This window comes from Monodelphis domestica, chromosome 3 (genome assembly GCF_027887165.1).
Source record: "Monodelphis domestica isolate mMonDom1 chromosome 3, mMonDom1.pri, whole genome shotgun sequence".
NCBI classification, from domain to species: Eukaryota; Metazoa; Chordata; class Mammalia; order Didelphimorphia; family Didelphidae; genus Monodelphis; species Monodelphis domestica.
The window spans coordinates 79,006,364-79,022,237 of NC_077229.1; the positions used below are offsets into that span (position 1 = coordinate 79,006,364).

The window sequence follows — 15,874 nt, forward strand, 5'->3', positions numbered from 1 at the left end:
AGAAACCCAGGCAGCACCTTTTGTGGCACCAATTAACAGGAAACCAAAAAGTACCCACTGCCCGAGGAACAGGTAAACGGGCAGAATGGGGTACAGGGAACACATCAGCCTGCCACAAATGACAGATGTGGGGGAGTCAGAGAAAACAGGCAGTCGTGGATGAACCACCCGAAGCAAAGCAAGAGGAATGGGAAGGATCATCCACACAAGGATCACAGCATCAATGAGCAAAGACCAGGAAAAGGAAGTCAAAAGCAGTGATCAACCTTGTGGTCCAAGAGAAAAATAAAACCATGTCCCTGGGATGTAGCAGGAGGGCGACTGCAGGGGCAGAATGGTGCATACATACCTATAGGAGGTTGTCAATTGTCCTTGTGGAAATATTTTTCTTTATTAAGAGGGAGAATCTCTCTCTCTCTTCCTTCCTTCCTTCCTTTTTTCTTTCTTTCTTTCTTCCTTCCTTCCTTCCTTCCTTTTTTCTTTCTTTCTTTCTTTCTTCCTTTCTTTCTTTCTTTCCCCATATCTTCCACCTTAGAATCAATATTATGTATTGGTTCCAAAGCAGAAGAGCGGTAAGGGTTAGGCAATGGGGATTATAGTGACTTGCCCAAGGTCACACAGCTAAGAAGTAACTGGAGCCACATTTGAACTCTGGTTCTCTGAACTGAAGGCCTGGAGCTCTCTGAGATCCATTGAGATCCACTGAGCCACCTAGCTGCTCCCTGAGAAGAATTTCAATGTAGGTGGCTGGGGAACATTATCCAGAAATAATAGTGATAGAACAACAAAAGGCATTAATAAATTTTTAAATAATAAAAGTAGGGGCTTTTTAAAAAGAAAAATAAAGATTTTTTTAAAGGTCTTTCCTTTCCCCAGCAGTTCACCAAAACTAACCAGCACGTCAGAGGGTCCAACAGTTTTTGCAGCATTCAATGCCCATAATCTCCCACCTCTGCAAAGGAGGGAGATGTATCATGTATCTCATTTTAGGGACCGAATTCGTCAACCTCCATATTTTACAGATGAGAAAACAGGACCAGGGAGAGGAAATGCTATCCAGAGCCCAGTCCTGGGTTTAAATCTGACCTCGGACACTTCCTAGCTGCCTGTCCCTGGGCAGGTCACTTGACCCCCATTGCCCAGCCCTGACTGCTCTTGTACCTCAGAACCAACACACCGTATTGATTCTAAGATGGAAGGGAAGAGTTTAAAAAAAGATGATGATGATGATGATGATGTTACTAATACAAGTCCCCATGGAATGAACAAACACTTTACAATCCCTAGAACTGGCATCTCAGACCGTAAAGAAGAAACTCTAGCCCAGACTAGGAATGACCATTCCCCCCTGCTTCCTCGGGAGCCCACTTGCATCCCTGGCCCCACTCAGCCCAGACCCCTCGTACTCAGAGCCGACCAGTCTGTCCCAGAAAAAGGCCAGAGGCTTAGGTGTGCCTCATTGGAGCAGTCCCAGAGAGCAGCATCCCAGGCTGGGGATCCTGCAAGAACCTACGAATCAATTCAAGCACTCGGGTCTGCCAGTAATCCCATGAGAGAGCTAGGGAAGCATCGGGGGCCCCACTATCCCCCATATCCCTGCCCGGCAGGACCCACATGGGGAACCAATGGTCATTCCTCTGATCTGTCACCAGGAGCCGTTCATTCCTCAGAGAGGACACGGTCCTCTGGTCTTGGGAAACAGGAGGTCCAGGTTTGGTCCCAGATCTGGTGCTGCCTGGCCGCTTGTCCTTGGGCAGATCAGCTTACTGCTCAGAGCCTTCATTTTCTCCTCTTTAAAATGAAGAGAGGACTGCGTGACCCTGGGCAAGTCACTTGACCCCCATTGCCTAGCCCTTACCACTCTTCTGCCTTGGAACCAATACAGAGTATTGACTCCAAGACGGAAGGTAAGGGTTTATTTAAAAAAATAAAAAATGAAGAGAGGAGAATACTGGTATTTACTCGACCACCTCACAGGGCTACTGTAAGCCATCCAGAGCTACCAAAATGTAAACTGCTATGGTTATTCGGTCAACAAATGCTTAACTGGAGTCACCAATGTAGAAGACATTATTGAGCTATCTTCTGATGGACCCCCCAAAACACACACACACACACACACACACACACACACACACACACACACATACACACGTGTGCAGGCAAAGTTCTAACATCCCTGGACCTCCAAGGAACGCCGGGCATCATTGCCTCTCCCTGTAAAATACGGAGGCTGGCAAGTTTGACCCCTCAGGTGAGAGCCGCAGATGCGCCTGCCTCCTTTCTTACAGAGGTGGGGAATTAGGGGTGTGGACTGAAACTGGGGGACCATGTGACGTGTTGGTCAGTTTTAGTAAACCGTTAGGAAAAGGAAAAACCTTTTTTAAAATTCTTTTTATTGCTTTGCCTTCTTTAATTGTATTCCAAGATAAGTCTTGAGATGATGTAAAAACAAGTGACTGAAGGACGGTTTCAGAATATGCAAGAATACAGGGTAAGGACTGGCAGCTCATACAGGGCGAGTCCTCACCCCGGGATCCAGGGGCAAAGATCAGCGCGGAGGCTTCTCCAGGGAACACCTAGCGCCCAAGCCCAGCCATCCCCCCAAGGAGGGAAGAGGCTACTAAGGAACTGGCCCAAGGAGAGGGAGAACAGGGGCCGGGTCCAGCCCAGTGACTGAGGGCCCCAGAGGAGGTGGGCAGAGCGGCCTGGCCAGACCTTGGCCTCTTCCCTACTCTATCTCACTCCCTTGCACCCTTGGGAGGGAAGAGTCAATAAATTCCCCAATGGGGAGGGGAAGGAGAAACAGATATCATCCCACCTTAGTGGCCCTGGCTCTCCCCATGGGGAAAGAGATGGTGCCCTGAGTCCTCACAAAGAAGAGGTCCCCCTGGCCAGGCCAGCACAGCGTGTGATGGGAAGGATGGGCAAAAAGCGCCCTGGGAACACAAAAGCCAACATTAGACACACACACATGCAGAGAGCACACGCAAGCGCGTACAAACACACGTGATCGCCCATACGTTCCATCACAAACATACTCTCACATGCATGCTTGAACACACACACAGGCTTGCACACACTCACAAGGAGCTAGCATTTGTCGAGAAGCCACCGTCCAACGCCAACAAGGAAGCTGCCCCCACTGAGCATCCTGTCTGCAAAGGGGATAAAGGCTCAGCCACCCAGAGAAGGCAAGCCACCTGCCCCGAATCACACAGCCCATTGGCAGCCGAGACAACATTAGGCATCAAGGAGGGTAGGGTGTGGGGGCATTTACATGGGATCCCCTAACTCCCTTCCTGAAAGAGGAGGCTCTTTCCTCTAGAGAAAATATCCTAGTCAGAACCACGGGAGAGAGCTCGGCCACTGAGCTCCCCCCGCCTGATGAGGGGATAAGGCCGTCCCCCAAGAACTCCTTTCTCACCGTTCTGGAGCAAACCACCTGGGTCCAGGTCAGAGAAATTTGAGGAAGGACATAAGTCCACCTGGGACCCCAGCCTTCATCCTGCAAGCCGTCTCTACTTATCCGTCTCCAAGATCTCCTCCTTTGAAATCCACAGCTCCAGCTCAGTTAAGGGCCCCCTTTAAAGTCAGCTTCCCCTCCCCTGCCCTGTCTGATCTCAAACTCAAGATGCCTCACGGTAGCTGGCTCAGAATGAGACCCTGGAGGACACCCCCTCCCCTCTAATCACAAGCCTTTCGAGAGACCCAAGATATCTCCATTCTCCCCTTGCCAAACATGAATCCCACGTCTGTCTGATCCCTTAAACACTCATTCTTAATGACTATTTTTTAAAAGCATATAGGATTTAGGGGGCAGCTGGGTAGCTCAGTGGATTGAGAGGTGGGAGGTCCTGGGTTCAAATCTGACCTCCGACACTTCCTAGCTGCGTGACCCTGGGAAAGTCATTGAACCCCCATTGCCTCACCCTTGCCGCTCTTTTGCCTGAAAACCAATACACATAAACAATACACATAATTCTAAGATGAAAAATAAGGTTTTTTTAAAAGCATATAGGATTTATAAGTACAAGAGATTTTAGCAATCTCATATAACTCCCTTATTTTAGAGAGAGGAAGAAACTGAGACCCAACGAGATCAAACAAAGCAGCAACATCAAGAATCAAGCCCAGTCGTAGGACTCCAAATTCGGGGTTCCTCCTAATGATGCCATCTATACCACTGCGGAAGGAATAAAATATTTTGATCCCGACGTAAACGAGACAAATTCCATAGTGAAGATGGAAAAGAGGATAAGAAGAGAGACCTTCCCCAGCCAGAAGAAATCCAAGGCCCTTTCTACTCCTCCTTTTCTAGCAAGGAAAATCCCTCCCAAACGGCTAACGGGAAAACAAGATTTCAAAATCTCTTTAAATACTAGATTTTGGTGGTCTTTTCCTTTTTTTTTTAACCTTTTTTGTGCCTGTGAGTTTTTTAATGCAAAAACTCAGCAAGAGCTCCCTCTCTGAAGGGTGCCTCATGTTGGTGAAGGAACGCCGGCTCGGGAACAAAAAACCATCCACGGCTGGGGGTGGGGGGAGTCTTTCCTAATACACTAATCAATTTTCTTCCTGTTTCCATTCAGGGGTCTTCCTGGCAAGAGACCCTCATTTCTAAGAGAGCTACCAAACACCTTCCACCTCAGCTGGGGCACTTGGAATCAACTGAGGACACTGAAATAGTCTCCCCAAGAAAAAGGCTTGGCGCATCGGCGCTAAGGAATAAAGTGAAGCTGGATGGCTGGGCAGAAACAGAGTAGGACTCTCAGGGGCAGCTGAGGGATGAGGGCAATCCAGACGTAGGCCGGCCTGGTCCCGGAACCTAGAATCGAATCTTGGCACCAAAAAGAAGACCACAGAGAAGAGAAGAGGGGGACGACAGTTCCAATGCAAGACGCCAGCAAGATCATCCACAAATCTACAATTTGGAGGATCTCGAAGCTAAAGAGGAATTTCGAGGTCACCTTCAGCAGCTTCCTTCCTGCCTGGCACCCACTTTTTCCCCCACATCTCAGTGACAAGGTGACTCCCCTATCATAAGTATAAGGAAAAGAAAGGGAGATTTGGATTTAGGGGAGCCAGGAGCCAGAATCCCAGCTATCTGAAGGCTTTCCTGCAGAAGCTCGAGCAAAGGCTCAAATTCTGTGATCTCTCCCAGCCTCGCCAACTACGATGCTACGGGTGCTTTGGCCAAATGTCAATAGTCCACTCTCCCACCCTCAGAGGCCTTCCACCCAGTGTTGGCCAGAGGGTGGCCCTGCTGGGGTGCAAGAAGGGGGTCATTCTCTCTCCCTGGGGAAGCTCCAGACACCCTCTGCGGCATCTCCTCTGAACTGTTCACCCCTATGTCCATGCGGGGATGGTGCCCGGCAGGATGCCTCCTCCCCTGGGAACTCAGGGCCCTGGTGACCTGTGGGCAATCTATGAAGGGAAAGCGCAGACCCCGGTCCAACATCAGGTTCTCCTCTTCTTACGCTCCCCGGCAAATGAGCCGAGCCTGGAGCTGGAAGGAAACTGAAGACTTTGGCCACCAGCCCGAGCCCCTCTTTTTACAAAGGAAGAAACTGAGGTTTGAAAAGGAGAAGAGATTTAGCCCACAGTCACACAATTAGTAAACAGCCTTGGAATTTGATCTCAGGCCCTAAATACTAATAAAAATAATAACAGTAGTCACAGATAACAACTTATTCTCAGACCATTACAATCAGCTCTGTCAAAAAATATGAGGAGATAATCCTGACTGGCATTCACACAGCATGATTAAGGTTTGCAAAGCGTTTTATATTCATTATATCATTTTGACTCCAAAACGACTCAGTGAGACAAGTGCTATGATTATTCCTATTTTACAGATGAGGACATTGAGACTGAAAGGAGAAAAATGACTTGTTCAGGATCACACCTTAGCCCATGTTTGAGGCAGAATTTGAACTCATGCCTTTCTAACTTCAGGGTTCGGTCTGCTAAACCATGTTGTCCTCCCTCCTCACTATTCTCTCTCAGTCTGTCTGAGTCTCTCTACCTGGCCCAGATTCTGAAATAATAATAATAATAGTTAATAATAACAGCTAACATTTCTATAGCTTCTACTAGGTGCCAGACCCTGTGCTAAGTATTTTACAATTACGATCTCCTCGACAACCCCGCTGTTATGCTTCAGCTTTTTACAGTTGAGGAAACTGAGTCAAACGGAGGTTAAGTGACTTGCTCAGGATCATACAGCTAGGGTCTGAAAGCAGATCTGAACTCAGATCTTCCTGACTCCCAGACCGGGACTCTAACCCTTGGGCCACCTAGCTGTCCTGTTGCTGCCCCCCCTGCTCAGCTCCCAAAGAATTAACATTCTTCCAGATTCGGTGTGGTTCAAGAGGTGCCCCCACCCTGCCTTTTCCTTTCTTTGCTGTAGGTATGTGCACTGTGTTACCGTATTTTAATGTGTAATTGCATATGCGATGGTGGATGGATAGCTAAGTGATACACCACCAATTGTAAGGAGGCCCCTTCTGGAGCAACGTGGCATCAGACAGGGCTGGTCTCGGACCAGAACCATTCGCAGGGCCAGGACATCCTCCCCACAAATTGGGCCGGCCGGCATTAGCCCTAGACTGGCCCTCCATAGATTTCTGCAGATCTCAGAGAAGCCATTGCCCAGGCTGAGGCTTCAGAAGCAGAGGGAAAATCAGGCACCCTCTTCTCACGTTATGTCCCTGCCACGCCAAGGGAGCCGCCTTCCCTTCTCTTGAACGTTCTGGGTAAAACTGGACCCTTCTCGGCCAGGGAGCCCGGAGGCTGGAGAAGCAGGGCCCGGGCCTTCTAAAAGCAGGTGAGAGAAAGTGCCATGCCAAGCTCATTAATTCCCCCCACATTTCCAGAAGGCGGCAGGTGAAATTCAGCTCCACCATGTACCCACCACGGCACGCACAATGGCACGTGTTAAAGGACTGTAACACACAATGCGCACATATACAGGTAAAAGGGGAAAGGTAGGGAGAGGCATGTCTCTAACCACACCGATCCTGGAAAAGTGTCGATTTCATGGGAAATAAGGGGGGCAAGAGGGAGGAATGGTGCCAACTGGCACCTGGTACCTCTGCCATCTTAGGGGAGAAGCACAGTTTTGACTTCCACCATTTTCTGAGAAACCGGGCCACCTTTCCCTTTGCAGAGCTTGGCACTCTTCTGGATTCTCTTTGGTACCACCAGGGTAGAACATCCATCCCAACCCTGGCAAAGCTCAGTCGGAGTAGGCTGACCAGCACCAGTCAGGCCCGGCGCTGTCTGGTCCAAAGACCCACTGCCATCAGGAACCTTCCTCTCTTCCCAAATCCTCCTCTGCTTCCCTTCCTTCTCCCCCAAAATACCCACTCCTGAAACACTCCTCCCCCCAAATAAGGCTCTTCCTACCTAGCAGGTGGGCAGGAAGAGGTAGAAGACAGCATTCGGTAGGGATACGGAGCGGAGCGCACCCTAAAAATGGCAACACTTTACCCCCAGGGTCCCAGCCAGATGTCAGAATGATGCACAACCATCAGCCCACATCTGGATGCTAAACATACAGCTGTCAGGGAATGGAACAGAGAGCTGTGAGAGGACAGCTCGAGCAGGAGAGTAGAAGGAAGACAGGCTGGGGAGAAACCTGGATAGACACGGACCCTATTTGCTGCTGGCCGGATGTTAACTAGGCCAGAAGACCCCAGCGAGGGAAAGAAAGCGGATACAGGCACAGGGGCTGGGAGGTGACCGCCCAGGGGGCAGGAAGAAGGGAGGGGGCATTATCTACCCCAAGGGCTGAGACGGACAAGGAGGGAAGCGAAATGGGGTCACGTAGTCAGGCACAGAATAGAGACGGTGGGATTGGATTCAGAGTGGCTTAGATCACACAAACCGTCAGCATCAGCATCTCCCTACCCTCACCACAAGCAGGAGCTCCCCGGGATCAAGTAGGCTGGAGACCCTGGCTGGGGGGCCCACATGGATGGGGGTGCTGGGCGCTTCCCCTTTGTTTATGCCTTCTTCAGCCCCAAAGTCAAAGAGCCTTGGCTTGACACTCAGGGCCCTCCTGTCCACCTTCTACCAACACTGACCTCCCTTCTCCCAGACTCTGGAGTCAAGGTCTGGCCCTCCTGATGGGTAGCCCATGTGCCTCACTGGCTCCAGTTCACCATTATTCTTATGCCAACCAAAGCGTGCCATCATCATCCCTGCACCCCAACACATAAACACCCTTTCTGGCCCCACACAGCAAGTGGCAGGGCAGGGCATAAAGCTACTTCAATGTCACAGGCATTGCGGGGGACGGGAAGGGATCCAGACCCTTGCTCAGTGGGCAGATCAGAGCACCCCATTTTATAGTTAGATTTAAGGAAGAGAGAAGAGGAAAAAGAAGGGAAGCAGCTAGCAGCACCGTCCCCCTCCCAGGGCACATAGCCACCAGCCACATGGCTCGCAAAATCAAATCAGTCCTAGAACCATAGATTTAGAATTGGAAGAGACTTTGGAGACCATCAAATCCAACTCCCTCATTTTTCCCTGGAAGAAACTGAGGCACAGAGTCTGGTTCTAAGAGTAATTTGGTAGTAGAAGCAGGCCAGGTTTTAAATGCCAACAATTGGGGTCTAATCCCAGCTCAGCTCCTTACTAGTAGTCATGAGACTTTAGACAAGTCAATTGATTTCTCTGGGCCTCAGTTTCCTCACTCTATAAAATGAAAGGGCTAGACTAGATGGTTTCCATCTTCCCTTCTAGCTCTAAGCCCTATAAGCCTAAAAGCTGAACCCCCTGGGACCAGGGGATTGGGGAAGGAAGAAGAGGGGGTAGGAGCACTGCACCCCACTTTCCACCCCACGATGATACTATCCTTTGCTCTCTCCTACTTCATTCATTCAAATTCTTCCTTCCACGTAACTCCTCACTAAGAAGCATCATCCAACAGTCCCCATAGGTCCCCCCTCTCTCACTCTGTCCCCATGGGACTTGGGAGCCAGGCAGCAGAAGACAGCCATAGTCGTGCCACAGTGGGATGAGCAGGGGGGCAATGAGGACATTACAGCTGGACCCTTGGAGATAGCACCCCGACATCTCTCTTCATTGCTCACCAGTCCTTGTCCAAACTAGAACCAGATTCCTAGCCCCTGAGGAAGGAGGGGGAACCAGGGAGGGGAAAGGAGGGGAAGATCAATTCAATTAGAAGATAACCCTCCCGAGGTAGCCAACAAGTCCTCAGCGACATCGCAGACCCCGGAGCCACGAGCACCATTTGTGACCGGCCAGACCAAGCAAATTGTACCACGGGCACGTCCCTATCTTTGTCTAAATGCCAAATGGGGCTGTGTTCCCTCGGCCAGCCGGGCACGCACAGGAAATGCATTTCACAGCAGGCAAAAATGTAATTCAGGAAACACTGCCACATACTTATTACCTATATGCAGCAGGTACAATGGAGCACAAAAACCAGGAGAGAATATTTATTTCTCTCCCCTTGGCTCACTCCGAGATACTAGAGATAGGTCTGGCCATTGGCCGACCAGCTGGTTACTCTCAAAGTGTTAGAGGTGCCCAGATGTTTACCTGTCCCGTGGCCATCTTCCCCGATCCCCCAAACCCTTCTCCACGCCATGAGCCTCCCCCTCCAGCCCTGGAAGGCAGAGGAGGCTGTACACATCCCTGGCCTTCATCTAACCCTCCAGGTTGCTAAAGAACAAAAGTCTTGACCAAACCATCCGGCACCAGGGACTGGAATAAGTTGTCTGTCCCTGCCGTCTCAATGAATGACCACCAGGATGGGCCAGATCCAGAGGGCAGATGTAGGAGGGACAGCTGAGGCGAGGAAGGAAGGGGTGAGGGAGCAAAAGGCCCCACTATCCGCCCAAGAGAAGACCCCTGCCACAGCCGCAGCCATTTGGGGGTTCTGTCACTAGGTTGTTATGGGGCCACCTCTCCATTTCCTAACCCAAAGTGACAATGACACCCTACAAATATTCAAAAGCCAACTACACCTCGCCCTAGTTCCACAGGGAGTCAGGTCTGTCTGTATCTCTTTTGTCTCAGGATAGCGAAGCCACAACTTCCCGTCGGCCTCCCTAGCGGATGGCCCGCAACCCCAAGCGGGACCACGGAAGTCCTGTCTCTTAGCTGCGGCCGGGGTGGGGGATACAGAGAGATCCTATCACCTAGGGCTGCTGAAAGCTTCAAACAGCCCCCTGAGGACCCATCAGGGTCGCCAGAGCTCCCTAAAAAGACTGCCGAGCTCCGGACGAGCCAAACCCGTGCCTCCAACCTGACAATTGATTTTTAATTTGGGTACAATTATCAAGCATGGATTACTGTAACGAAGGCAAATTGCTCACACCGTACAATATTAGCCTGATCCCGCGAGCCAAGCCCACATGTTTTTGGGATTATATCTTTTTATTTCTAATTTGTCACAGCTGGGAAGCCCTCGCACACACATTTTAAAAGATCGAGGAAACTCAGCCCCTGGTCCCCACACCCCACCAGCTCTGTCCCTGGAAATACGGTGACCTCTTTCACTCCTCCGCTGGAAAGAAGACAGCAGACCCCAAGAGGAGAAGAAAAGATGGGACCTTCGGTGGCAGAAACGGAAAGCCTCCCAAGAATCCATCTATTTGAAGATAACCGGGCCACACAGCGGCAGCTGGGGCTGGGGCCAAAGGCGATACACAGCTCTGACGTTCCTGTCACGCTGAGCCCCACTAGCTGCACCCCAAAAAGGCCCAGCACAGGGTCAGAAAGAGCCGTGAAGAGCGCCATACCTACAGGACAGAGGCAAAAGCTGAGGGCACATCCCAGGGCAGGCAGCCCTGAAGCAGCCGACGAGGGGAGGCAGCAGAACAAGGGACCCTATAGTCAAGAAGTCGCTAGGAATTGGGGGTGGGGGGAATCGAATTATTCAGGGGCCTTCTTCCAAACAGCTACTTGTCTCTCTCATAACCCAAAGTGACGTGAAGCCCTGCGAACATCGTCCATGATTTCAGCAGCCCCTAATCCCCAAGTTTGATATATCGTGCGGCCGACTGAGAAGTCCCGTCCCTGCCTTATTTAAGGGTCTCCGCATATGTTTGGCATTTATGAGAACAAAAGACCCAGCCACGCCAGCTAGCTGGGAAGGAATTGAAGCTGTAACCAAAAACTTCGGAAGAAGGGGGGAGGGAAAAAAATCCCCCTTCCTTCTCTGCTCCCCACAGCCCTCACCCCCCTCCTAACCACTACCACTAAAAAGAGAGAGATAATAAATTCCATACGCGACAGAATTCAACCCCTTGAGAAAGCTATCACTCTCAGCTCTAGAGAGAAGGACAAAGCCAGGAGTCACCCCGGCCCCCAACTTCTGAACGCCCAGTCGGTGGGCTCACAGCTGGGCTGAGAATCAAGGGAAGAAAGGGACTGGGCGGGAGAGAATTTGATTCGAGCTAGAGGAAAGGGGTTCGAGGGATTCCTTGAAAGGGTACCTCTGGACGGGGGCAGGAGCAGGCCTGCCCTCCCAGTGCCCCCCCATGATACACTGGAGTCTCTAGTCCAGAAACCCCCAAAAGGTACAGGAAACTTTCCGACCAACTTCCACTAGAGACGACTCCAGGAAGAAAAAGAGCTAGCAGGCTGACGTGAGACAAATGGGAAACGGTTTTTTAAAGCCCCTCTCTTTGGCTTAGGTCTCCCTTCTAAGCTACTTAGAAGCTTGAGGTGAATGAGGCAGAAGTGAGGTGTGTGTGTATGGGGTGAGGAGTCCCAGGGGACCCCTCGGACAGTTCAACTCACCCACATTTCTCGTCCTCTGCCTGTGTTCTTGCTAACAGCCCACACTCTTGCAAGCTGAGGAACCAGGATCCCGACGTAAGGAGGAGAACAGCCTGTGTGGATTTTGGGGGGGAACCTGATATACCAGTACTGATCCTTGAGCTCTAGGCGAGGGAGATGCAGGCAAGGTACAGGGTGGCACCCTGGGTCCAAAATCTAATGGGTTTGGGGGGAAGAGATCTGCACATACGGTCTGACCGGCTTCTAGGACTCAATGGGGCAGGAAATGTTTCTAATCTACGGCCCTGGCCTCTTCCTCATCAACCCCCCAACTTTCTGATAAATCCCACACAGCCTGGGTATTCTGAACACCTCTCTTGGGTCATGGCCAGCCCCCTCTTTCAGGGCGCAGGCTCCTCCGAGATTTCAATTCCTTTTCACCACAAAAAACCCCCAAAACCAAAATCCAAATTATTGAGGATAGGAAAGTAACTTTGATGGCTGCAGAGAAATGGCCTCTGCGGCAGAAACTCCAGAATCATACCAAACCCAGCCTAGGCCAGGAGGCCAGATGTCCACAGGCAAATGTGCTGACTAGGAAGAGAAGGTAGAAGGGGGAGAAACCCAGAAAACAAGAGGGGAAAAAAAACTTTCTTGGAAACCTGGCGTTGACATTTATAACCCAGTGGCAGGAAGACGAGGCTTCCCAGCCCAGGGTTTATTAGACACAGAGAGCTGGGGAAAGAGAAGGGCTGGAAACAGATGGGGGTGTGTGCTGTCCCAGGCACTAGGAATCCCAGAATTCAGATAACCCATTTTCCTGCCCCAAGGGGAAGATCTCCAGTAATCACATGGTATTAATTGCCAACACAGAAAGCTTTCCTTTTGAGTTTCGGGGGAATGCCTCAGACTGCAGAGTCATGCCTCCCTGGCACTCCATGCCGGTGCCCACCCTTTATAGTTGAACTCGGGCCCCCGAAAAAGAAGTACCTACTAGGAACAAAGGTGATAGGAGGGGGAAGTGAAGCCAGAAAGATGGAGGAGCAGAGACTCGAAGAGGAAGTCTGAACTTGTCCCAAAGTTCAGACTGGAAGAAGCCTCTGGTCTCCGAGCAGCTTAGTGCCCAGGCAAAGCACGCAGCATCCAATGAATTTGGAGTGGCCAAGAGCGGAGCATGAATCCACTTTGCTCCTTACTTGCTACCTGACCTTGGGCAAGTCATTTCCCTCTGGGTGCCTCAGTTTCCTCACGGGTAAAATGATAGGGAGAGACAAGATAATCTCGAAGGTCCCTTCCAGCTCTAAATCGTTTGATTTCCCCCTCACTGCCTCCCGTGGTACCACGTTCCTCTTGGCGTATAGGCCCAACCGAACCCCACCCCAACCCCAAACCTGAACTGAAGCAAGCTTAGCCCTTCTCTCTTCTTTCTCTCCCACGAAGGGTGAGCCTGGTCCCGAGAAACAAGGTGGGGGAGGCACTGACACTCAGGACATCCCGAACCCGGGGCAGGAGAAAGCCTGGCAAAGGCCTCCCAACCTACACTCTCACCGGGCGGGCACTTCACCTGCCCCAAAGCGGCCCACACCAATCCTGTCCCCAGAAAACTGCCCCCATACCCCACCCCACCCCATGGCAGAAGCCAAGGGGAAGTGGGTCAGGTTTTACGGATCCCCACCAAGCACCCCAGCCCTGACAAAGCTCTGGCTCTCGACTCCTTGTCTAAGAAGGGGCCCCGGAATCCTTAGGAACACGGCTTCCTCCCATTCCCCACACGCTGGCTACCCACCACCCTTCCCCAGAATCGCCAAGAAAGCCCCAAGTCCTCCAGCTAACGGGGCCGTGGCTGCAAGTGTGTCTTTTGGGGTCTCCGGCCGGCCCCGGCAGAGATCTACACTGGAGCTCTGAACTCCTTCCCCAAGGGCGGATTCCCCCCTGTCGGGAGGCTTCAGCAGCGGAGACTGGGGCTGGGAGGAGCCGGGATAGAAAGGAGGAAGGCTGAAATCCGCCAGACCTCTCCCCGGACCCCGGGCTAGCTCGGGTTCTATAGGTGACTGTTCGTTGGGAAGGGGAGGGAAGGCCTCCAGGAACCCTGGAAACTTGGCCAGGAAGGGGAGCCCCTGCCTCCCGGCTCGGGCAGGAAAACTTGGTTGGAAGTTCGGGGTCCCAGCCAGCGGGGAGGGTGCAGAGGGGGGCGCCAGCGCTCACCTGGGGTTACTCCGGTTCCAGTAGACGGCATAGCGGTCGGAGATCACTTTGGCCGCGTCGTCCGTGCACACGCGGACCCAGGCCAGGGCGAGCAGCAGCAGCGCCAGCAATCCCGGCTGCACCATGGTGCGGGTCCGCTCCGCTCCTCGCTCGGCTCGGCTCGGCTCGAGGTCTGGCCGCCGGCTCGCCGCCCTCCTCCTCCTCCTCCTCCTCCTCTTCCTCCTCCTCCGCCCCCGCCCCCGCCCGGCCGCCGCCTCCCCCCAGCTCCGAGCTCCGGTCGCCGCTGCGAAAGCTGGAAGGTGAGGGGCTTGGGCTGGCGGACGGGCGGGGGGGAGAGGAGGGGGCGCCTCCTCCGCCGGCTCCTCCGGGCTTCTAGGCGCCGCGTCCGGGTTCCCTTCCTCCCCTTCCTCCTCTCCCTCGCCTGGCAGCGCGCTCCCGGGGGCTCCGGCGATTCAAGCTGCGTGAGGCGGTCTAGGCGCGCTTAGAGATCCAGCCGAGAGGGCGGCCTCCGTCCTAGGCGCACTGGGGCGAGGCGGGAAGTCCACGCTCCTTGGGGCTCCCGGAGCCGATTGCACGCCCCCTGACCCAGCCGCGAGGTCCTGGCGAGGGGTGGATGGGGGACTGGGGGGTGGGGGGGAAGCCGCTGGCGACAGGTGGAGACGAACCTTTCCACGCAGCCGACCCCGGTCAGCTTGGGAAAGAAGTCAGGCGGAGACAAAGTTTTCGGTGCCCATGGTCTCTCGAGGGGCGGGGGAGGAAGAGGGGGCCTGGCGGCGGCAGTGGCGACTGAGCGGGCAGAGGGGGGCGCGGAGACCTCTCTTAGGCCGCCCCCGGCAGAGCTGCAGTGGTCCGGCCGGGCGGGGTGGTTCGGCTGGGGCGCTCACAGCCCCCTGGGCACTGCGCCCACCTCGCCGATCGCCCGGTGCGTCTTCCCCGGCAGCCCCATCCTGCCCGGGCGCTCGAGTCCCAGAGCCGCCACTACCGGCGCGCTCCGCCTCCTTCCTCCCCCTTCCTCCTCCTTCCTCCTCCTCCTCTTCTTCCTCCTCCTCCTCCTCCTCTCTCTTTCTTCTCCCCCTAGCCCCGGCCCGGCCCCGGCCCCCGCCCCGCCCCGGCCGGGGGCCGCCTCCCCCAGCCTCCTCCCGCCTCTTCCTCCTTCTCCCCCACCCGGCGGCGGTGGCGGCGACGGCGGCGGCGGCGGCGGCTGCGTCCGGGGCGCAGGGAGCGGAGGGGGCGCGCTCGGCGCCAAGACCACAACAGGTTCGCTGGGGGGCTGGGGGTTGGGGGCGGCAGACCGAGCGCCCCCTCCCCTCGGGGCCCCGCCCCCTCAGGCCCCGCCCCTGTGTTCGGGCCCCTCCCCCGCTTCTCCCACCCCCTCCCGCCTGGGGATTGGAGCTAGCGCGCGGACAGGCCGGGTCCGGCCGGGGCCGGCGTGGGGGGAGGGAAGGAGGAAACAAGGCGAGAGAAATGGAAGGGGGAAGTCGGACGCCCCCTCCCCTCCAGGCCCCGCCCCGTCCCTCTTGCCGGGCCTGAGGATTGGAGCAGGTGCGCGGACAGGCCAAGGCCCGGCTGGGGCCTGGGGAGCGCGCGGGCAGGAGGCGAGGGTTCTCCCGGCGCGCAAAGTTGCGCCGCTCTGCAATCTGAGAGCTGAGGGCTTTCCTCCTGGGCTCGGCGTCAGCCTCCCTCGGGCTGCAGCCCGGGCCTGGCCTCCCCTGCGGGCGGTGGCTGCAGCTGCAGCGGCTGCGCCCCCGGGCCGGACGCCCCCTCCTCTCCCCTCCCCTCGGGGCCCAGCGCTTTCTGCGCGAAGGCCACATTGTTACCGCCTTCGGCGCCCCCTCCCCTTCTTCCTCCCCCCCTGGCCCAGAGGCGGGGCCGGGCCGGCCGCTCCCTAGCCCCCTACCCCAATACCACCACC

At 54.3% G+C, this 15,874-nt stretch overlaps 1 protein-coding gene across 1 annotated transcript in view; it reads right to left on the reverse strand.

Annotated features, from left to right (window-relative positions):
* Positions 1-14,975, reverse strand: part of EFNA2 (ephrin A2) — a 108,729-nt gene extending 93,754 nt beyond the window's left edge. The window contains exon 1 of the mRNA XM_007489357.3: positions 13,963-14,975. Coding sequence (XP_007489419.1) covers positions 13,963-14,087 — 125 coding nt within the window. The 5' untranslated portion in view covers positions 14,088-14,975. The remainder of the gene's footprint in view (positions 1-13,962) is intronic.
* Positions 14,976-15,874: the final 899 nt, after the last annotated feature.